Source organism: Onychostoma macrolepis, chromosome 01 (genome assembly GCF_012432095.1).
Source record: "Onychostoma macrolepis isolate SWU-2019 chromosome 01, ASM1243209v1, whole genome shotgun sequence".
NCBI classification, from domain to species: Eukaryota; Metazoa; Chordata; class Actinopteri; order Cypriniformes; family Cyprinidae; genus Onychostoma; species Onychostoma macrolepis.
The window spans coordinates 34258264-34281748 of record NC_081155.1 but is presented as its reverse complement, the minus strand read 5'-3'; the positions used below and the strand labels follow the sequence as shown (position 1 = coordinate 34281748).

General features: G+C 35.7%; 3 protein-coding genes across 8 annotated transcripts in view; 1 reads left to right on the top strand and 2 right to left on the bottom strand.

Annotated features, from left to right (window-relative positions):
• The window catches only part of si:ch211-197n1.2 (EF-hand calcium-binding domain-containing protein 6), a 30631-nt gene extending 17584 nt beyond the window's left edge, over window positions 1-13047 (bottom strand). Inside the window, exons 1-12 of one of the 4 annotated variants that reach the window (XM_058773652.1) lie at window positions 12987-13037; window positions 10971-11192; window positions 9344-9438; window positions 6793-6893; window positions 6639-6716; window positions 6364-6507; window positions 4185-4322; window positions 3915-4042; window positions 3284-3426; window positions 3015-3211; window positions 1412-1519; window positions 969-1034 (exon numbers count right to left, since the gene is read on the bottom strand). In XM_058773652.1, coding sequence (XP_058629635.1) covers window positions 969-1034; window positions 1412-1519; window positions 3015-3211; window positions 3284-3426; window positions 3915-4042; window positions 4185-4322; window positions 6364-6507; window positions 6639-6716; window positions 6793-6893; window positions 9344-9438; window positions 10971-11166 — 1394 coding nt within the window. In that variant the 5' untranslated portion in view covers window positions 11167-11192; window positions 12987-13037. Of the gene's footprint in view, window positions 1-968; window positions 1035-1411; window positions 1520-3014; window positions 3212-3283; window positions 3427-3914; window positions 4043-4184; window positions 4323-6363; window positions 6508-6638; window positions 6717-6792; window positions 6894-9343; window positions 9439-9716; window positions 9758-9845; window positions 10081-10970; window positions 12189-12986 lie in introns of those variants that run through there. The other 3 variants (XM_058773663.1, XM_058773674.1, XM_058773646.1) reach the window with 3 other exon arrangements.
• A 55-nt stretch (window positions 13048-13102) lies between these two features.
• Window positions 13103-15445, top strand: slc25a4 (solute carrier family 25 member 4). The gene is made up of 4 exons (XM_058773747.1): window positions 13103-13303; window positions 14106-14592; window positions 14683-14823; window positions 14923-15445. Exons 1-4 carry the CDS (start codon window positions 13193-13195, stop codon window positions 15078-15080), a joined length of 897 nt encoding a protein of 298 aa, XP_058629730.1. The 5' UTR covers window positions 13103-13192; the 3' UTR covers window positions 15081-15445.
• Window positions 15446-15576: 131 nt separating this feature from the next.
• On the bottom strand, window positions 15577-22901 carry cfap97 (cilia and flagella associated protein 97). 3 transcript variants are annotated; one of them, XM_058773688.1, is made up of 5 exons: window positions 22700-22901; window positions 20404-21365; window positions 20040-20329; window positions 17789-17936; window positions 15577-17191 (listed from the first exon to the last, which is right to left on the bottom strand). In XM_058773688.1, the coding sequence occupies exons 1-5, from the start codon at window positions 22702-22704 to the stop codon at window positions 17100-17102; spliced, it is 1497 nt and encodes a 498-aa protein (XP_058629671.1). In that variant the 5' UTR covers window positions 22705-22901; the 3' UTR covers window positions 15577-17099. The 3 variants fall into 3 exon arrangements, with proteins under 3 accessions (XP_058629671.1, XP_058629682.1, XP_058629675.1); XM_058773699.1 differs by having other exon boundaries at window positions 20404-21388; window positions 22624-22889; XM_058773692.1 differs by having other exon boundaries at window positions 22624-22884.
• Between the last annotated feature and the right edge of the window lie 584 nt (window positions 22902-23485).

Here is a 23485-nt window from a genome sequence, read left to right as displayed (position 1 = left end):
GACAAATGAACTTATCAAAGATTATGAATAAAAATGTGAGATAGTCCTTGAGATCTGACAGACACGGTCCACACCGACTACAATACTACATACTCAAATAAAGAGGATTATGGTGAGGTAAATGTGTTTTAAAGGACAGAGAGAAAAGACAGGGAGTTTAAAACTTACATAATATGACTAAATAAGGTTATCACTCCATTTAGACCCAGATAAGGTAGGGTCTTTCTTGAGGGGTCACCAGTCACAGTCCTGGTTTACTTAGTGCAGTAGGCAAGATAAGACGTGACCAAAGAAAAATACTTAGTAATTCATCATATACAGATGTCAGTCTAGTACAGTCAGTGGTTCTCAAACAGGGGGTCAGAGCCGAAGAGGGGGCCTTTTCAAACTTTCAAGGGGGCTGCAAGATGGCTTAAAATGATGTAAAATAAATAAAGATAAGTTAAAACACCTAAAAATTAAAATGTAAGCTGACATTTTATTTCCTAATTTAATTGGATACCTCAACAACAAATCCTTTTATGGACCAGGATTCTCATAGTCTTTAAAACCTGGATATATGAGGGATTTGTAAAAGTGTGATGTCGAACTCTAAAATATTTTATCAGGTAGACATAGCTATTTAAGAAAAAATGTAAATCACAAACAACTAGAAAAGTCATTTAAATTCATATGTAATAAAAAAGCTTGAATGCTGAAGAACACCGTTTACCAAGCAATCCTAACCTAAGACATAAACTATATATGACGTTCAATCTGAAATTAATCAACATGAATTTTTCATTGTGTGAAAAATGTCAGCTTTAACATTTTGATAAAAACTATTTTTGTCATTTTAATGTCACCAAATGAGAGTACTCATGATGACAATCAATTAGACAATGTGAATGTGCAATTTCTGTTGAGAAAAACAACTTCTGCATGTCTACAATAATCATGTAGCTTAATTAGGGATAGAAATAGTGTACCTGCTCTCCATAGCAGCTCGGAATTCTTCTTTACTAATGGTCCCTTTATTAAGCTTGTCAATGTTCCTATACAAATACATACACACAGAGAAACACACAAATATATTTGTAAATGAAATTACATTCACTTTTCAAATAGCATTAAAGCATTTTCTAAATGCATAAGCCGTAGGTAAGATAATATGCTTTTCAAACTCAAGAGAGATGCTTCTAGTTAGAGGATCTGGAGTTGAAAGGGTTCAAAAGGAACAGAAGCAGAAAGGTTTCTGTGATGAGGTTCTTAGTAACAATGCAAAGTTTTAATTAAATAGACCAAAAAAGTGCCAACCTTCGACCCAAAATTTAGTAAAACATCTTGTGTGTTAAAAGAGTGTTAAAGGGTCTTTTCACAAGGAGAAAAGAGGAGAAAGAGAGATGGAGAGAGAGAATGGGATTGTACTCACTGAAAGGTCTGGAGGAGTGAGAGGTACTCTGACTGAAACAGGCGAGTTAATTTGGCCTCTATGGCACTTAGAGAGGAAACACAACTGATGTTCTCATGAGAATGAAACCTGCAGAAAATGAAAAACATTTTTTTTTCTCTGAAGAATATAAAAATTATTATGGTTCAAACATGCACTATGAACAACTCTGAGTCAGAGTTGAAGTGAAGAAATATAAAGTGAAGTTAGTTTGGAGTAAAGTTCTATCATCTTTTGTTTACAAATTGCATTTGATCTAATATTTTGTTACCTTCTGCAATAAAATTCATAGATTGTTAAGAGTGGCTTTAGTATCCTAATACTTTTTGGGGCCACTGTATTTTGTCACCATGGTGAAAGGTTCTATACATTGCAACTGTTTGCCTGCCCCATTTTATTCATCCGCCAATCCTTTAAGCTGTGGACCACCCCAATCAAACCAAACACAGTCAGTCTAGGCCTAGTGTTCAGTAGCTGTTTACTGATCCCTGTGTGCTGGGTGACCCAGGGCAGAGAAGAACTATGGGCCGTAAGCTTGTTAGAAATGGAAAGAGTTTGACTACAAGGCTTAAAGATCACTTTCTCTGGATGCTTCTGTGTAATTTGGGCTCTGTGCAAGCACAGAAAAGACTCATTACTGTTTCCATACTGCACTGTTACTGATGACAGAACAGAATTATCTACACTCATCAGAATCTATTTTGTACGTGGTAATGTTCAGTTTCTTAATCTAGAATAAATCCCACAATATACACTGAATTCTATTAAAGTTATTGGATCAAAAATACAATAAAAACAGTAATATTGTGAAATATTTGTACAATTTAAAATAACCGTTTTCTATTTTAATATATTTTAAAAATGAAATTTATTCCTGTGATGGCAAAGCTGAATTTTCAGCATCATTATTCCAGACTTCAGGTTCACACAAGCCTTTAAAAATTGTTCTAATATACTGATTTGGTGATCAAGTAACATTTCTTGTTATTATCAGTGTTGAAACATTTGTACTGCTTAATGTTTTGTGGAAACTGAGATTGATTGATTGATTGATTGATTTTCAGGACTCTTTGATGAATAAAAAGTTCAAAATAAAATAGAAAAAAATAGAAATTAAATAGACTGAAATAAACAATGTCTGTAGCATTGTAAATTGGTTTCATTTAACGAATCTTTGATGAATATAACTATTCATTTCTTTAAAAAAAAATGTAATCTTACTTACCCCAAACATTTGAATAGTAGTGTACAAAGGTGAAGCACTGTCTTTTCCATTTTTGTTTGTTTGTTGACCTTGTTTACATGCAAAATTCTGATAAATATTCTGATATTAAATTTAGATTACAATTGTGTGTCATGTAAATTTAGCAAAGTGATTGTCATATCCCAATTCATTCAAAATTCTTGTTTTTCGAAATCTGAATAAGACAACTGGCATATGCCTGCATTAATCCGCTTGAATTGTTCATTTATAGCTATGCCCCTATGGAAATATTAGGAACGTCCTCTCTTGCCACTGATTAAGCATATTTTTGCAGGTGTCTGGAACCTGTTGGGATCAAAGCTCCATATGAATAAATCTGACCTGTGTTTTGGGTTGGAGATGATCTTGTGAGCGATGCCATCTGAACTTCTGTCCTGGAAGGTGCGCAGAAAGTTCAAGTACTGTACACAGCCCTTTTTTATCTTCAGACCACACCGAGATAAAAACAGACCCAGGTGCTCTCTCTTCAGATGCAGGTCAAACTTCTTCAACACCTGCAGAAAGTCTGCACCTCTCACCTACAAACAGGACGCAGAATATTTACATGAATCAATATGACTATGTTTGTGAAGACTGATGCCGTTTGCTACCTTTCCACTGTTCTCCGGATCCAGTTTATCAAACTCAGTTTTCATCCTCTGAGCTCCTTCCCTGAATCTGTCCTTCAACCATGCCTCTATGGCGATAGATGTGTGGCGCTCCTCTTCCTCCTTAGAGACTGTCCTACCAGGAGCTGTGGGAAAGAGGAAGATGTGACAGGAAATTATGTATTACACGATGACAGGTCTCTGATTAATTTAATCATCTGAAGAGCTCATAAACCAGGTAAAGGCTAATCCCTGAAGAAGATCCCTGATGCATCAGAACCACAGCACCCTCTATAGGTGGACTGTTGCTCAACTACACCTCAGTATAAAGCAAACTAAAGCTGCTAGTTTCTCCGAAGCCAGTGCAAAGATTGTCCCTCTATTTCTCAGACTATCAATACTATTTATCTATACATATTTCAATTAATAATTTTAGTACAATAACAATTTAACTTCTGGTTTCTTTTAATTATAAAAGTGATTGGACACTGTTGACTACTGTTGATGAATTTGATTATTGATTATTTTATAAACTGACAGCTGAGGATACTTTCTAAATAAAAAATAATATCAATAATAATTATTCAGCTCATAAAACAGTACTAGGTACTCTACAGCTAATATGTAGCTTTACCTTTGGTGTCCTCAGCTTTAGCAGTAATAGAAGTGTTTCTCTCATTGTTCGGTTCAGTCCTTCTGCTCAAACCCAATTTCTTTAGAAAAATTGTCTGTTTAACTGCTCCAAGTCCATCCACATCTAACCTGTTTAAAAGAGATGGAGAATGTTTTATTATAGTTTAGTTTTTTTTGTTTTTTTACTTACATTTTTATTCTAAAATCTATAAAGAAATTTGATGACAGAATTAATACATAAATACATGAATAAATGAACATCAATTCAAACCTTTTCCATAATTTTTCAAAATCAGGATCTTTCAGGCGAAGCTTGAGTTTGTTGAGAATATTTCTGAACTCTGGAGCAGAAATCCAGCTTTCAGTAAGATTTTCTGACTTCCACAAAACATCTACACTCTCCAGAAACCTATGAGAAATGGTTTCACAATCATTGCAAACAGCTATTCAGGAGCTCCTTTTCATATTTGGAAAAATACATTCTGTGATGAATAGAAAATTGAAAGAACAGCAGTTATTTGAAACAGATGTCTTTTCATCAATTTAAAATGTCCTTGTTGAATTCCTTTTTTTTTCCCCAAAAAAAACAAATGTATTAATTAATAAATAATAATAATCATCATCATCTTACATGAGCCCAAATTTTAGAATGGTAGTGTATGCTGTGACAGTGTGACATATTTAAAACATTCAAAATACTGACATACTGAAAATCACTTTAATTTATTTAATATGGCTTACCTGAAGATATTAAAACTTTGATAGTAGCACATAGTTTATTATACTTTTCTTATTTGGTTTATTTTTCTATGCTTTTGTTACCAATATATATATATATATATATATATATATATACACAGATTTTTATCTGAGTGTATGGGGGTGTGAGAGATAAGAAATTGTTTCAAGTCTTGTTTTTGTTTCTCCTCTCTTTGTCTCTCTCTCTCACACACACAAACACATACTGTCAATCATACATGATTGTCCTTCTTATGTCCCTTTGTGTCTTTCACTTATCCTTTCTTTCTATTTTCAACCCTTCTGGACCCATAAATCTGCCTTTTGCACATTTTTATGTGTGCCACATTTATCTTCTTTCCTGTTGCTCTCTCATCTTTATCCCTCTCTTGCTGTCTTTTTATTCAGTCTTTTTTCTTTCCCTCATCCTATCTTTCCCATCTCTCACTTGGACACTCATAGTCAATGTGTCTGGAAGAAAAAGAGGGAAAATGTGTGAGATTAGTCACAGAGATTTCTTTTTTTTTTTTTGCTCACGGCTGGAGTGTGTCTTGGTCTGACCAGGTCTTACGCAATAACACACACACACCAACCAAACTTCCACACTCTCGCACACTCCCTCTACAAGCTCATTGTATTACACTGATGCTTTAAACAGTTACGTACAATAGTTGTAGTAGTACAGAGAGGGAGAAACAGAGGGGGCGCCAGAACAGATCATCCTTTTGCTTTCTGGCCACCCTGGGCACAAGACGCACTCTGAGCTGCTGTCTCACTCCCTGCTGGTGAACTTTGAGTGTGAGCAGTTCACAGTCTCTGCTTCTGAACCGTTATCTCTCTGAGAGCACTGTTTGTGAGATCAAACAAGATGGCATCTATACATAATGCTAAATCAGTGGTTCTCAATGAGAGGGCTGGAACCTCTGCAAACTTCATGTGGGCCCCCCAATTAGTCTTAAAATTATTTAAATTTGGTCATAGTTACATAACCTTATTAAAATGCTAAAAACAGAAGTAAAAACACTGATCCAGATCTTTTCTAAGAGTACTTTGCTATACAAGATATATGTTGCAATCCTTCTGTTGTTCTGAATACCGGCGGTCTTGTGCAAAAGTAAACACAATAGTACAAAAGAGAAACCTTGTGAAACTTTAACATAACTTACACTAAACACAGAGTATTTTAGACCTGTTCTTGCCTATTTTTGTTCTGCTAACAAAAAGAGTTCCAATTATAGCGAACGTCGAATTGCACATCCAAGAGTAGTGCATTTCTTGAATGTATATTTTGAATGAATCAGTGTTTTTGAAGGAATTAGTTGAGTGAATGATTCAAAGAGTCACTGAAATACTGCTACCTACTGGCATGAAGATGTAATTTGCCGAAAGAGCTACTAAAGGGGTCATGACATGAGAAATCAAATTTGCCTTGATCTTTTGGCATATAAGAGGTCTTTGTACCACTAAAACATCCCGCAAGTTTCATAGCCATAGCATACTATTTTTTTGTTGTTGTTAATTAGATTACTGAAATAATTGTTTATGAAGTAGCTTTTGATATTTTAATAATAAAATATTTTGATATATTAATTTCCACTTTCCCTCAAATGACAACAAAGGATATCATATTCAATATGACGTTCCTCTTAAGTTAACTGGACTATTCATTTCAGCAAAATTATAGTAGTGTGTCAGGACTGCAGAGATCTCACCTGCTGCGTGCAGGTCCTCTCAGCAGGGCCATTGTCTGAGGAATTGTAAGAAGACCTGCAGGGTTACTTTTATTGGAGTCTGGGTCTTTCAGGGCACCATAAAACTCCTCAAAACTGATAAGCACTCGGTCAGTGAGGTGCAGACTGCACAGAGAGAGCAAAACATTAGATCTTCTAATCATATGGATCTTGAAACAACAATAATCAGACAGTCCTTTAAAGTACAATAACGTAATTTTTATTTTAAGAATTGTTACAGCATTTTCATTACTTACCTAAATAGAAGGTTTTTCAGCTGTTTAGCTGTGACAGGCCTCCTTAGGAAATTTGTAAGGATCTCAAGTAATGCAGATCTAGGAAAACAACAAACCATAAGACAATGGAGAAAAAAAAAATCCAATATTGACATCAGGGTGTGTCTGTTTTCACCTGTTGACCAGAGGTTTGCCATCAGGGTGGTTATTCTTGAACAGGATTTTGAGCGTCAGAGCTCCTGTATTTTGAATGCGCTCTTTTAGCTCAACTTCCAGCTTTAAAAGAAAGAGAGAAATTAGTATACTGGTTTAGTGTTATTTCTGTGTTTGTTTCTTTCTTTCTTTCTTTCTTTTTTATATAATGCATTTTACAAAAACACAAAATGATGAGGTCAAAACTCAATATTCTACATTATTGTTCTTTCCAGAAACACACACTTTCACTTGCAATCACAATGAAATGAGTTTGTTTTTTACTTTACTTTTCTGGAGATTATATATACAGTATATTACAGCAAATCAACTGCCATAAATTAAAGAACTGAGTTTGAAATGTTTTTTTTGTTTGTTTTTTTGTGAATCAAAAACACAGCATGACCAGGATTGAAATATTCCTCAATGAAAGAATATTATGAACCAGATCAACTCCTTAATGAATGATTCTAATTAGCCAGTTCTTTTAAAAATTGAGCATGGCCATTGTTTTCATTGTTTGCTCGAATGACTTTAATGAGCTGGTTGTTTTAGTAAATCAGAATCATATGTCAAATGTAGTCCAGTTCCCGAACGATTGACCCTTATGAGTTGACCAAATGTCCAAAAATATTTATGTCTTTTTTTTTTTTTTTAGATATATTTAGTTACTCCTATGTTGCAGACTGGTTTTTGATTTTCCTTTCTGGAGATAATTCACATTTATGCAGATATAATTTGACTAAGATAAATGAACTGAACAATCATAAACTGATCACAGAAGATCTGTTCTAAACTAAACTGTGTAATAATCACAGAGATCATCTCCATTCTATGGGCAGCATGCAGATTAATTTAAAAACTGCAGTTACTGAAAGATTTTAAAGTACTGAATGTATTAAATATGATGAGTGACAGCAGTTTGAGCTTCTTTTGTGAGCGGGATAGGATGAAGGGGTTGTGTGTTTATCCATACACCCACTCTGACTCTTGTGACGGGTGTGTGTGTGTGTGTGTGTTTGTTCCCCCACTGTGTGACTAAGGCAGCTCTCGTGACCAGGCGGAGTCGAGGGGGCCTGTGTGCTGGGTTCAGTCGGTCAGACAGACAGGACCCCAGGGATAAGACTGGCAGGGTTAATCACACACAACACCCCCTCTAGAAGACAGACACCTGCAGATTTGCAGGACTTTCTCTCTCACAGACCCATTTGCACATGTTCTCCCTCCTTCTCTTTCTCTTTATCTCTCTTTGCTAATATCTCTCCTGGGTAAACTTGGTGTTAACCACTGAGCTGCAGCTGAGATTTTATCAGTTCTTCTGTTTTATTCTACATGCGCAGTAGTTCTTTTTCTCAATGGGATAATGCCAGGCTTTGATGTCAAAAGGAGGAACACAGGACAGAAACTTTGTCACTGAGAGGAAAGCACTTGGGGATACTTGAAAATATGCCTGTATTAATGCACTGCATCCAGAATTATACCCAATGGAATCACATTGTGAATGGAAAGCTATGCAAAATTGTACACAGTGCTCCAAAACATATGTGAATTAAAAAAAATAAAAAATAAAAAATAAATAAATATATATATTATTTTTATTGAATTAAATAAATTGTTAAACAAGGAAACATGCGCAAACAAATGACAATTAACTTTTTTCCTCAGCACTATCATCACTTATATTTTCACTTCGACTATGCACCTCCATCTACATACAAAGTTTGGAATAATTCCGATTTTTTTATTATTATTATTTTTTTTTTCTTAGGTTTTTGAAAGAGGTCTCTTACACTTACCAATGCTGCATTTATTTTATCAAATATACAGTAAAAACAGCAATATTGTTAAATATTATTACAATTTAAAAAAATATTTTCTGTGCTAAATTTTTCAGTATTCTTTGATGAACAAAGAAAAAACAGCATTTATTTGAAATAGAAATCCTTTCTAACATTATAAATGTCTTTACATGTGTTTCACTTTTAATCAATTTAATGCATACTTCCTGAATACATGTATAATAATAATAATTATTATTATTATTATTATTCATGGTTTCCTCAAAATTATTAACTGTTTTCAACATTGATAATAATAATAAATGTTACTTGAGCACTAAATCAGCATATTAGTATGATTTCTGTGACACTGACTGGAGTAATGGCTGCTAAAAATTCAGATTTACCATCACAGGAATAAGTTACATTTTAAAATATATTAAAATAGAAAACAGTTCATTTAAATTGTAATAATATTTTACAATATTACTGCACAGTACAGCATTTTGAACAAATAAATGCAGTCTAAATTATTATTGTTAATAATAAATAATATATCTATTTTTTATAGCATAAAACCTAAGTTTTTAAAATAAATTATACTTGATCAGATATTTTATTATTAAAATTAATGATATTTATGTTTTAAGTGGTAAAAAATAATATTTTTGGGGGGCTACTGTATGTAATAATAAGTTGCAATGTGTTTTAGTGCAATAATTTTAAACATATCATTCCTGATTTAAATTAGTGTACCTGATCTGTTTGATAGGTCATCCACGGCCCAGTGCTGGAATAAGTCGTATGAGAGACTCTGCTTATGGAGCGATTTTCTGATGCTGCCCTATGACCTATATCAAGCACAAAAACCAGACAAATTACAGCATTAAATACACTCATTAGGAATGGGTGACCAAGCTAAATAGCAACATTTTTCCAAATCTGGTCATTTTCATGACAATATTACAATGCAAATATTATGTAAATTAAAAATATGCTTCGTTTTCTGGTAATATATATGGTGCTATACTGGATACTGCTCCTTTAAACGCATTATAAGTATTTATACAATAAGTAACTGAGACTGAGCAAGAAAAGATCTTCACTGACCACCAGACAATTCATTCACCTGATGAGACAGCGCCCTCGTGTGGACTAAACCGTGGAAACCTGAGCAATCGTGGAACTTTGGTAATTATGGTTAAGTAGCAAGAACGGTTGAAGAATGGTTAAGAAGCAGTAAACCTTAAAAACATACCAAAATCGAACGATTTTCATGAATTTTGGTTCCGTAGTCTCTTGAACACTGAAAAAAAATAGCCTAGTAGAAGCAATTTTCATCCAGGAATCGGCAAGTAGGCTTCTAACCTATATAGGCTACTGAACTAAACGCAAAATGTTGACTGAAATAGTAGGCCTATTTTCTTGTAAAACGTACTACAATAATCTTTGTTTTATTTGTCTGTGTTTATTATTAATATTTGCAATTGCAACACTGAACGAATTCATAAAAGTATGGTAAGGTTGACTTTTTTTCAATGAACTTAATTAAAATAATTTAAAGACTGAACGTAGTTTTGTAAATTGATTTATGTTGTTTCGAATTCTGAAATAATCTCATAATTTGCCAACAATCTTCCGAGGGCTTAAAATTAGCTAAAAGAGTCGTTTACGGAACTTATTTCTAACTGCGTAAAATGTAATGTAAAAAGCAGCTGTGAGCTACATTTGTTCGGTCACACATCTAAACCAACCTTATAGATGCTTAACAATCAGCAGTGTATCAGTCCTCTGGCGCTGTTTCTAGTGCTGAAATGCTGATTTACAGTCAGACCTCCATAAATTTACAAAGCATTTCCATTACATTATCACCAGCTCTAGGTGTTGAAGCGCCTTCCTTCGTGCTATTATAACGAGCTCCATAAATGTGACCCTGGACCACAAAACCAGTCTTAAATCGCTGGGGTATATTTGTAGCAATGGCCAAAAATACATTGTATGGGTCAAAATGGTCCATTTTTCTTTTATGCCAAAAATCATTAGGATATTAAGTAAAGATCATGTTCCATGAAGATATTTTGTAAATTTCTTACCATAAATATATCAAAACTTCATTTTTGATTAGTAATATGCATTGCTAAGAACTTCATTTGGACAACGTTAAAGGTGATTTTCTCAATATTTAGATTTTTTTGCACCCTCAGATTCCAGATTTTCAAATAGCTGTATCTCGGCCAAATATTGTCCGATCCTAACAAACCATACATCAATGGAAAGCTTATTCATTCAGCTTTCAGATGATGCATACATCTCAATTTCTAAAAATTGACACTTAATCCTGGTTTTGTGGTCCAGGATCACAAATGTCAGGCTAGTGACTCACGGAAGGCAGGTAATCTGGCTTTATCTTGGTCTTGGATGATTTCGTCTGCCTCAAGGATTTGCTCTGGAATATCTAATCCTCCTCTTTTTCCTTTTTCCATCAGAGAACTGATATCACTTCCTCTGCTCTCACTGCGAAAAGCAGAGTCCAGGCTTTCCGTCCCTGGAGACTGAGGTCTGGTTCCTCTCTGAGGCATCCAGCGTCTCTGATCTCTGCCGCCGTCTGTGGAATAACCCCGGAGAGAGATGAGCTCTGGATCTCCAAGTCTTGATGAAGGGTGCTGGATGGCTGGCAGCCGCACAGAAGCCACCGTGGACATCCTGACTGAAGGGTTTTAAGTTTGAACACAACTCTCCTGAGAAACCCTTCTCCAAAGTGCGTTATGCGCTAAGAAAGATGATTTAATTTGATAAATTACGCATCGAGCTCAGGCGCTTTATAATGGCTTAAATGTCAAAAGTGTTGATAATTTTAAGAGACACTGTCTGCTTACTGTTTTACAGAAGACTAGCCAAGTTGCCCTTAGCAACAGCAAGCGCTCGCGCCTTGGGTTGCAGATTGCACGAGCAAATCTAAATGCGCGTGATGTTCGTACACGAGACCAAGAACTTGTTTTTTTTTTTTTTTTGGTGTGTGTAGGTAATTAATCCTAACCTAATCCGTAAAAGAAAACGTTAGCACTTTTACAAAATGAGCAGATTTATTTGAATTATTATTACATTAATAAACAATTTGCCAAGTAAGTTTTGGAATCCATTTATTTATTTATTTGCATGCATATTAATTTCTTAGCATAATATTCCAGCTTCAAGGGAGAGAGAAAGTGAATTATATAGCTTTGTTCTGAAATTTGAGCTGATGTGTTATTACAGCCTGCATGGCACCCAATCAAGCTTCCATTGTGCTGTAAAGAAGTGTCTCCTGCTTTGTTTTTAGTAACATTCAAAACACCTCAAGGAGAATAAGGCTGCACTGTAGCCAGGCAACAGACCTAACTAGACTGAGGGGGGAGACAAGATGGGGTCGTGGATTCAAATATCTAAACTCCAGTCAGAATACGCAGGAGTTTGTGCAGTGAAAACACAATTAAACACTACATTTCAACGCCCATGTTACACATACAGTAATGATTGAAATAGCAATATTACTCACGAACTGTGTGTAAAGTTGCCACAAATCAGGCCATATTATTCAAAACGAATATATAATTAAACTGTAAGTGTGACCACACACAGAATTACCAAAATTTGATGTTATATAGGCCTATTTAGGTGGCCCACCTGTCAGTAATTTTAAAACGTTAATAAACAGGCATCTAAGCATTACGACTACATAATAACAATAAACTAAGATTGTTTGTCACTATAAGTGTATCTTTAAAAATAGCTGCCAAAAAAGTTCCTTGGGTCTTACGGACAATCTGTCACGTGACACACGTGGGAGTGGAGGTCGCTTGACCTCAAAGTGAAACTTATGGTAGAATATAGGGTGAGTTCAGAAAAAGTGAATAGGCCTATTTTCTCAAAGTAGTTTCTTGATCAGTTTTTCATGTAAATACCAGGAACCAATCAAATGCAGTAACTAATAATTGCCAGTAAATTTGAATTAAATGCAATGCCTGTGTTCATTAGAATCAACACATGTTAGTACTGCAGGGTGTGTGGCATCACAAAAAACAAACATTGAACTGTATTCATATTGGCCTATAGCTAATTAGACACGAGTGTTGGTCAGTTTTATCCTGAAAGTATGTATGGATCTAAAATTCACGATTTAATCAGCAAAATAGTTGTTACTTCATTGCAGTAACTTTCCTGTAAATGCAATGTTGACAAGGTTCTGTGGTAAAATTACTACCGCTTACAATAGCTTATTATAATTTTATTATATATAAAAGTTTTCCCAGCGGTTACGAATCGAATAGTTTTATGGTAATACATTTGTGGGCTATGAGAGAAATAAAATTTGTCCTTTAAACGTCCCCAGTTCCCTGACCCTGGACATTAATGAACTTACGCAAGACGTATAGCCTGTGACCCGGGATATTTATTCAGCTTCGAGTTTCTGTTCGGTCTCTCGTGGGTCCATCATCTGCTCCTCTCGCGATAATGAGTGCGGATATATTAGGAGCAAACACGAGCACTCGTCCATTTGAAGGGGCGTCGCTGGGGTTCTCACAGTGTCCTTTGGTGGTGAGATTGTCATTCAGGAGATAGGACATCATGTCTGACGCTGTGGTCAGTTTCTTGAAGGATTTCTTGGCCGGTGGTGTGGCCGCTGCCATCTCCAAGACAGCTGTGGCCCCCATTGAAAGAGTCAAACTGTTATTGCAGGTACGTTTTAAAATCAGGATAAAAGTATGAATAATTATTCACAGTTATATCAAATAGGTCAAAAAAGTTGCATGTGAGTCACAGCTGCATAGATTAAAAAGAGGGTGCCATGAACTTGCATTACAAGTTTTTAGTAAATTAATCAATTAACTAAACATAGTAGACTAACCAAAAGTAAGGGTTTACTGATAATGCATATACAATTTATGGCGCTGTCCATGGTGCTACTTTATAAAGCCTTTCTAAGAACCGTCAAAGAGTGTAATTTCAGCACAAAGTAAGTTTAATCAATGCTATTTTCATTTAAGTAGTGCATTTCCCAGAAACAATTGTAAATACTAGTACTACTAATAATAAAACATTTAAATATTTGACCTTGACGACTTCCGTCACTCTTTCCATCAGTGCCAGAGTTCATAAAGGCCAATCATGTGTGTTAAGATCGTGACTGTGAAGAGCAGCGATATTTGGTGTAAGTTTAAAGTTAAAAATAGTCTGGAGGCTGCAACCCAATACTCAAACCCCGCGCACAAGTGGGGTGTGATGCCAAGTGCAGCTCGCGCACGTGGTCAGGCTGATCCCTGAGTGTAAAGAATTAAACTCTGAACTCTTCCATTTTATTCCAAATCAGAGATAACTTTTGGGGTTTCCCATGCAAGATGAACTTGCAGCACTGACATACAACCATAAATGAAATCTCGATAATCCACAACATATTCCAAACATATTTCATATCTGATGTGATCACAATGATATAAAGTGTGCCATCTTGCATTTACCAATCCAAACTACTGCTTCACAGGTCCAGCATGCCAGCAAACAGATCACAGCTGACATGCAGTACAAAGGCATCATCGACTGCGTAGTGAGAATTCCCAAAGAGCAGGGATTCCTGTCCTTCTGGAGAGGCAACCTCGCCAACGTCATCAGATACTTCCCCACACAAGCCCTCAACTTTGCCTTCAAGGACAAGTACAAGAAGATCTTCCTTGGAGGAGTGGACCAGAAGACCCAGTTCTGGCGTTACTTTGCCGGTAACCTGGCCTCTGGCGGTGCCGCCGGCGCCACCTCTCTGTGCTTCGTCTACCCTCTCGACTTCGCCAGAACAAGGCTTGCAGCTGATATCGGCAAAGGCACAGCAGAGAGAGAGTTCACTGGTCTTGGGAACTGCATTTCCAAGATCTTTAAGTCTGATGGTCTTAAGGGTCTCTACCTTGGCTTCAACGTGTCTGTCCAGGGCATTATTATCTACAGAGCTGCTTACTTCGGTGTCTATGATACAGCTAAAGGTAAGCAACTGATGGGAAACATCTGACGTGGATAATATAAACTGCTTGTCAAATAGACCTCAATGACTTTGCCTGACTCTTGTCACTCAGGTATGCTCCCAGACCCCAAGAACACGCACATTGTCATCAGCTGGATGATTGCCCAGACTGTCACAGCTGCTGCCGGGATCATTTCATATCCTTTTGACACCGTCAGACGTCGTATGATGATGCAGTCTGGACGCAAAGGAGGTAGGCCAAAGGATCAGGCAGTCTGGCACAAGCTTTTTATGTATGAAAATAAAAGCTGCTTGATGATCAGTCTAACACATCCCTTTTCTTTCCCAAAAGCTGACATTATGTACAAGGGCACAGTCGACTGTTGGAAAAAGATCACCAAGGATGAGGGACCCAAAGCTTTCTTCAAGGGTGCCTGGTCCAACGTGCTCAGAGGCATGGGTGGCGCTTTTGTGCTGGTCCTGTACGACGAGATCAAGAAGTACACATAAACATTCTCCATCCATCACGTCCATCCCACCAAAAGAAACCCCTAAGCGCTGTGTATGTCTTAAGTGTACTTAGCCAAGCTGGCCCAGGGGTGGACTGAGACCATGAGATCGCCACCCCAACACTTGTAAATATATTTAAATCTATCTACTGCCCCTCAGTTTTAGATGACTTTCAGCCTGGTCAGGTTGAAAGTGATTTTTTTTTCTCATTTATTTATTTGAATCAATCCATAATGTTCTACAGTGGCTCCTCTCTTCTGTAGCTAGCTGAACACAAGTGGCTGTACACTGGATAGCTGACTGTTCTTGTGGTGTATTCTACCTTATGTGTTCTTTTAATAAGAATAAAGGTGAAAATACAACTTCTTCTTGGTGCTTGTGGTTTCTTTCTGTGACATAATACTTCTCGCTGTCAGGTTTTACAAATTTAGTAGAACAAAGTCAAAAGTTTTGGGTCAGCTCTGTAATGGTAATGAACTCATATTAGTTCAAATGCATTCACAAACATTTACATGAATAGAGTTTATGAATACCTGTTGAAATTTCTTCAGTCTCATATGACACAATATACAGTACATACACTTCCGTTCAAAGTTTGGGGTCAGTAAGATTTGTTCAAAGAAATCAGTACTTCTATTCATAAGAATGCATTAAATTAGTTCAAAATAAATGCTGTTCTTTGAATTTTCTATTCATCAAAGAATCCAGCATCACAGTTTTCCCAAAAATATTAAGCAGAACAACTGTTTTTAACACTGACAATAATAAAAAAAATCAGCATTTTAGAAAGATTTCTGAAGAATCACATGGCGACTAGAGTAATGGCTATTAAAAATTCAGCTTTGCCATCATAAAAATAATTTACTTTTTGTTAGTTGTCTCAAATTGTAATAATATTTCATAATATCACTGTATATTTGATCAAATAAATGCAGCCTTGGTGAGCCTAAGAAACTTGTATTACATTAGAAACATTAAAATATCTTACCTCAAACAGTGGTGTATAACTATCACAATATCATAATATAATATTGTAATACAACAGAGCATACAATTATATTTTATATTATAACATTAATATAAGATTGCAAATTCCTTAAAAAAGTAAATAAATCATCACTTAATGTTGAATGTGCATTAAACAATGATCTGCAAAGAAATATAAAGTGTCCTAATACTGTTTTCATAGTAAACGAAGGAAAAGCTAGTAACAGAAACTAGTTACAGGATTGTGAGTAAAACAACATAACAGAGTCTACCTCAAAAATGATTACTATGCCAGTCTGTGCGCTTGCATAATTAGCTTGTTAGACTGCCATGTGTCAGCAAGTGTCAGTCAGCCTTTTCAAAAGCACTTTAGGAGTGACAGGTGAATAACTAGCATTGTTACATTCATTGTAACAGACAGGACACTGTCTGAGCATGTGTGCCACTTCATACCAGCATGCCAAGTATTCAAGTGCCATACAGCTGGGTCAATAAACAAATCACTTTTAGTTTCCGAAAAATGTATCAACACTGAAAATTAGCATAACTAATAAAGCTTTATTGCACATGAGATTTAGTTTCTGACAGATGTGTCACGTAATTAATTATTCTGTTAACTGCAGCAATGGCTTTAGAATACACTGCTTAAACATACATACAGTCTTTTCGTTGTCTGTCACATATAGGCACTAGTTTACTTTTGAATGTCTCAGAAAATGGATTGTCACACTTTATGGTCCCGAGAGGTGTTGATTGAATTCATTTAGTCTCCTACCATATCTAAAAAATGCACATATATAAAAGCTGCACACTGTCAAATAATTTTGCAGATTGTTGAGCTGTGTAGATTTTCTGACAAGTATTTTAATTTATATCACTCCACATCTGGACAAATTACCATGAGCTCAAGCCGTTTTGCAACATTTATCCAGAAGGTTTTGTGTTGTGACCTGCAGTCATGTTTTCTACTTACAGTCAGAGCAGAACATGTAAGTGAAAGTGTTGGGGGTAGAGAAGGAAAAAATATGAGGATCAGGACCATGCAGGCCGTGGTGTTGTTCTGCTGAGTTTAGCGGTTTCCGGTCTAGATTTGTGAGGACTACTGCCAGGTCTTGAAGTCCTTTCTGTTTTCATGGAAAGACAAGAGTTGTGTTACTGGTACTGTTAATTTGAGGCAGAATTAAATGCATGTAATGCAATTTAAGCATTTAGATAATTGATATTCCATAGTTACATAGATGTTAAGTAGTTTAAGCTTAATACACAAATTTCCCTAGCTGGACTCTTGTTTATTAGTAAATAAAGGACAAAGGCCTACCTAGCAAATATATTATATATTATATAAAAGAAAGGATCCAGAAGTACAAACATTACATGAAGGCAAAACACATCACAAATGGCAGTAGAGTACATGACTCAAATTGTTATTTTGGAATTGGGAAAAAAAAAAAAAAGATACATCTTAGAGAAAGAACTTAATATTTCTTCTCAGAGGAGAAAAATGAATGCAAACAGAATGCACTATATTATATATTTTAGGCACTACAGAATGCAGCATATTTATATAGTATATAAGATATACATTTTAATCATCATTAGCCCAAGTAATTAGTTTATTATTTTTGAGATCTGCAACATGCACCTGAATTTGGAATGTCGTCATAGAAATGACATGCAGATAACTGAACATACTCTCTTTATTTAAACTGCTTCATACAAACCAGATGTTTTGCTGGACTTGAGTTTGACTGGTGGGAGAGCTGTATTGTATGTTCCCAGGTATCTGCTCTGCCGCTGGTAATCAGCTAGCTGTTCATCTCGGGTCATGCCAGGAGTGGGCTTCACGGATTCTAGACGCTTCAGGAATGCCTGAAACCACACATATTTACACATACAATAACATACATGTCCGAAAGAATAACCCCTTTGAAGTAGTGAATATTTTGCTGGCAATTAATTCATTAAAATGATTGGTTGAAGATACTGTTATGCAGTAATAAATGCAGCCAGGTCATAAATGTACTTCACTTTCTGAACTGAATTCACCATATGAGCATGCTGAATTACAACATAAATTAATTATTATTAGCATGCTGGCCAAGAGTGCCTTTATTTAGCTTGGCCAAATAATTGTTGTATAAACAATTTCATATCTAATTAAATTCATTATTTGATTACTACTAATGCATACTTTTATACTGTATAACATTTTTACCATTTATAATTAATAATAATAACAATAATACTTTTTTGCATCACAGTAATGAGAATTTGGGAGAAATATGTGCTTAATTGTCACAAAAATACCACAAACGTCCTTAAATAGACTTTATTTTAGCAAAACATTTTACCTTTTTCTTTTATTTAGGGTTGAAATATGACAATTGAAATGTTCTTGACATATTTTGTGATTTACTCTAAATACTAACATTTTTTGGACATCTATGAACTCATACTAACTATCCTCATACAAGATAAGCAAGAGAGTAGTGTGTCTACAACTATGCACTCTGAAAAGCCACAGTGAGCCATTGAGAATAAAAATAACCGGTGCACAAGGATCAGAATGTCACAGGCTGTCATGCGTCCGTACGTCGGTACAAACAGCCCTTTGGAAACCTCTCAGTAAGCAAAACCCATGAAAAGAGCTAGGACTGGAAATAGAGTAAAGGTGAAGTTAGAGGACAGCTCGCTCAGTGCTCTTAAAGAAAGAGAGTGGCTGTCTTGTACTCGTTCTTGTGTTCCAGCATTAGTTGCTAGGCAGTAAAACGCTAACAAGACATAGAGCAACATGCAGTCTGAGTCCCAGCTCATAGTCCCTGCTTCTGCTGATTAAGGGGTATTTTATTTCTGTTTTATTCAATAAAAACTGACAGAGAGGAGGACTTTCTAAGGATCTGTGAAGAGTATATGCGTGTGTAACAGTGAGCAAGTGAGGTTCAGAGAGAACTACTGTATCCCTTTAAATTATATTGCAAGGGGGAAAAAAGGAAAAGAGTTTGCGTAATATGTTCTCTATGACTGAAGCTAGGGGGTGAATCTAGTATAATGTCAAGTCCAGCATGTGTGCAGAACTGCTTCCACCTGTCTCTTCTCGTCTCAGTCAGGTGGTAACTGTCTCTTTGCTTTTACTGGCTGTGGCTGACAGTGCCCCTACCCCATGCACACACACTTTCACAGAATACTAAAATAAACACTCTCACAGAACACAATTACATCACTGGATATCATGACAGAAGAACAAGGAAAAAATTCTGAGTAGAACAGAATCCAAACATACACTACCATTCAAAAGTATGGGGGTGGTAAGATTTTTCAAATGTTTTTAAGTCTCTTATGCACACCAAGGCTGAATTTATTTGATAAAAAATACAGTAAAACATTAATATTCTGAAATTACTACATTTGTAATAACTGTTAATAAATAATAAAATGTTAATAAAATGTATTCCTGTGATGGCAAAGTTGAATTTTCAGCCGTCTTCAGTGTCACATGATCATTCAGAAATCATTTTAATATGCTGATTTTGTGTTCAAGAAACATTTCTTATTATCAAAGTTAAAAACAGTTGTGCTGCTTAATATTTTTGTGGAAATGTGATACATTTTATCAGCATTTTTTGTAAAATTATGTTTTAGAAAAATTTGTTTTGTAAACAAATCTTTACTGTCACTTTTGATCAACTGAATACATCCTTGCTAAACAATTTGTTTTTTAACTCCAAACCTTTGAATGGTGGTGTACATGCATATGTTGAAAAAGAGCAAACTCAAACACACAATCTCTTGCTTGACTGAGGCCGAAGAATAATTAAAATCTCTCTCTTATAATAGGAGTGTGTCTCAGTGTGATTCAAATCTAATCTAATGTTAGAGAGGACTTTACTGCATAACTAAAACATAGGGAACAGCTTCCTCTAGTGGAGAAAGAGAGAATTTTCTTGTTACATTAAATAAAAAACTGACACTGACCAGGTTTTCTTTTTGAATTCGCTCTTGCTCTCGTTGTCTGTTGAGAGCGCTGTGGTAAAGGCGTATGGGTGGTGCACTACTCCTGCGACTGCTGCTTTTGGAGCAGGCAGAGCTGCCACTACGTGAATGTGCCGATGACCGGGAAAGTTCATTTAATAGCCGCTGGTTCTCCCGGTCGATCTGCCGTACCTCTTCATTTGTGAAGGAATAGTTCTTACGGCTGCTGCTGACACTGCCAGAGCTGGAGACCATAAGTACTCTGTTTAATTCTTTCTCTACTTTTAAAAACACTGCAAGGGAGAGAAAGAGTCTTGTAAGAAACAGCCACAACAACAACAAAAACATCTCAGTTCATGGCACAAACCTGGTCCATCCTCTCCTTCGGAACTTATACTGTCCTGACCATCCGAAACATCAATCGCAACCATCTTCTCAGTAACACTGGGCTGTTGTTGCTGTTGAACATCTGCTGCCACGGGTTCAGAGGGCAGAGCCACATCAATGGACTGGGAAGGACTAACATTTGGTGTCGAGAGAGGGGTAACATCAGTAACTGTGTCTTCAGATTCTGCCGTTTCTTTTGGTCGTTCTTTCTGGTAAGCTGAACCGACCCGCTGATGTTTTACAGGTGATTTCTGAGATCGAAAAGAGCTTCTCTCTTCACTACTGTGGGAGGACTCCAGGTCAGATGATGATGAACAGCTACGGCTCAGCTTGTGGAATTTTTTTCCAGCAGATTTTTTAGGTGTTCCGTGGGACAATCCCTTGTGTTTCGTTGATCGCGTGACTGGTGATCTCACATCCTCCTCACTTTCATCGTCACTACGATGGTATCCATCATCATCATCGTCGCTGTTAACATTGGTTTTAAAATCATTATCCAGCTCTCTTTCCTCATCAGATGAGTATGAATGCACACTAGATCCTTCATCTGATTGGCTGTTGTTCACAGTCTCTGAGATTTTGGCACTTGTGGAAGCTTTTGGAAGTGATGAAGAGCCTTTGAAAAAACCATCAGTACTTTGTCGCTCTTTTTCATATTCTGTCTCTTCACTTTGCCCCCTGCTGCCCCAGTTTGAATCATCCTCCAGTTTGGCTTTATCATTACTGTTTCTTACAATTTGAGCTTCACTTCCTTTCTGATCCATTGAAACATGGGTCTCTTTTCCTGTTTTCTCATCTTGTCTTTCCATGGCCTTCTGTTTATTGAGCCGCCCATCCTCAGAACCAAGTCCACCAGCTTCACAGTCACTATCAAAGAAAGAGTGGTCAACTTCTCCCTCTAGCTCTTTGGGGCTGTACATTTCTGAAGCGTGTCTTCCAAACCTGAATGGAAAAAGAAAAAGAAGCTGCAATAATAAATAAATAAAATTACTACCAACAACTGTGATAATGCTTCATGCAAGTGGAGAAATGAATTGTTTGAACAACTTCTACATTTTCTAGAGCAGTGGTTCTTAACCAGGGGCCAAAAATGGGCTCTCACCAAACTAACAAGGAGGCCTTAAGATAACGTAAAATAATAAATAAAAAAAAGTCTATGAATCACAAAGCTTCTTATTTTAGTTCCTACTGCCCAGAAAAAAAACATTTTATTATATCTAAAATAATTGTTTTATTTATATATTTTTCCTAGCTATGCTAAGTTCTATTTTTGGTTTTTATTCTAAACCTTAATCCTTGTCCAGGAAATCACAAACAACAGGAAAAGTTATGTGGCCTTTAAATATTGTTGTGGACAACAGGAAGTCAAAAAGGCTGACAAGACAATGTTCCAGAGATTAATAATTTTTTGACCATTAAATAATGATTAATGCAATATTGACTGTTTTAGCTATTGATTTATTTCTGCTTATTGATTTATTTATTGTCGTCTAATCATTTAAGTGAATAATTAGACAACAATTAACACATTATTAACAAATTTATTATTAGTTAACAACAATTAACATACTACTTCTTCTTATAATCATTATTAACAATAATGACAAATGTAATTGTGGAAAATGAGTTTTTGGATGATTTTACCATTTATCAGTACACCCAATAGTTTTACTTACTTATTTTTATTTAAGCATAAACTGAATACAGAACAAAAAAAAAGCCAAGGGGGAAACCCAAGGGCTCACACATTGCCAGACATAACACAATACAATAAACATACAAAAGTACACCCAATATTAAGGGACTGATAACCGATTGAGTAGAAAGATGACAATATTTAAACCGATTATCAGTGCCTCTCTATTGTTTACTTGCATTAACAAAAACATCAATACACTGGAGAATCTTTCAAAGCTGTTCAGCTAACGGGGAAAAGCTCAATTAACACTTACAAAGCAGAGATGAGAGCAGTGTATCTGAACATGCTCATAACACACACAAGGGACATGTTTCTATGACAAAAGCTTTGACAAGCTGTTTAGCAATGCTGCCACAGAAATTCACGTTTATCAGACTGGCAAGCTTTGCTACGTGTAATGTGCATATTTTGTTTAATTACAAATTAGACCATAAACTTGTGTACAAATGCAAAACTCACACACGCCAACGCGAAGTCATACAGCTAGTTAGCAATGCCTACCTTTTGACATTCACATCAAAACATGCGGGACCGCGACACCGTCAGGCTAAATCTCAAAAACACAAAGCTGACGTACTTCATTTTATTTCGCTGTGTATCTCCAAATGCTGTTCAGAAAGACAAGAGTTTCAAGATAAAAGCTAACACAGATTGTTTCAGCTGCACAGAAGAGTGTGTGGGTTCGTTAGCTACTGTAACTAGGTGACGTCATTTCCTCAAATAGTTTCGCGCCGCAATAACAGGGCAGTCTGTTGTGTGTATTTTCACTTCAGTTCTTTTGGTTCTTCTCGGCCTAACACTGGTCTGATATATTGTAATGCGAGCAATTTTTTTAAAATCATTTTATTTAATGCATCCACTCCCATATAATGTTGAAGAAATGTTGAAAACAATTGCGTTGATTGCTTTTTTTTTTTTTGGAAACCTGTGAGGCTTTTTCAGTATTCTTTAATGAATAGAAAATTAAAAAGAACAGCATTTACTGTTAAAAAAAAAAAAAAATATATATATATATATATATATATATATATATATACTGTTCAAAAGTTTGGGTTCTGTAATTTTTTTTTTTTTATGAGAAAGAAATTAATTATTTTATTCAGCAACGATGTGTTAAATTGATAAAAAATTATAGTGAAGACTTATATTGTTAGAAACGATTTCTGTTTTTAATTTCTATTTTGAATAAATACTGTTCTTTTGACCTTTTATTCAAATAATCCTGAAAAAAGAATAACAAATTCCAAAAAAAAAAAAAAATATATATATATATATATATATATATATATATATATATATTAAAGGGATAGTTCACCCAAAAATGAAAATTCTGTCATCATTTACTCACCCTCAAGTAGTTCCA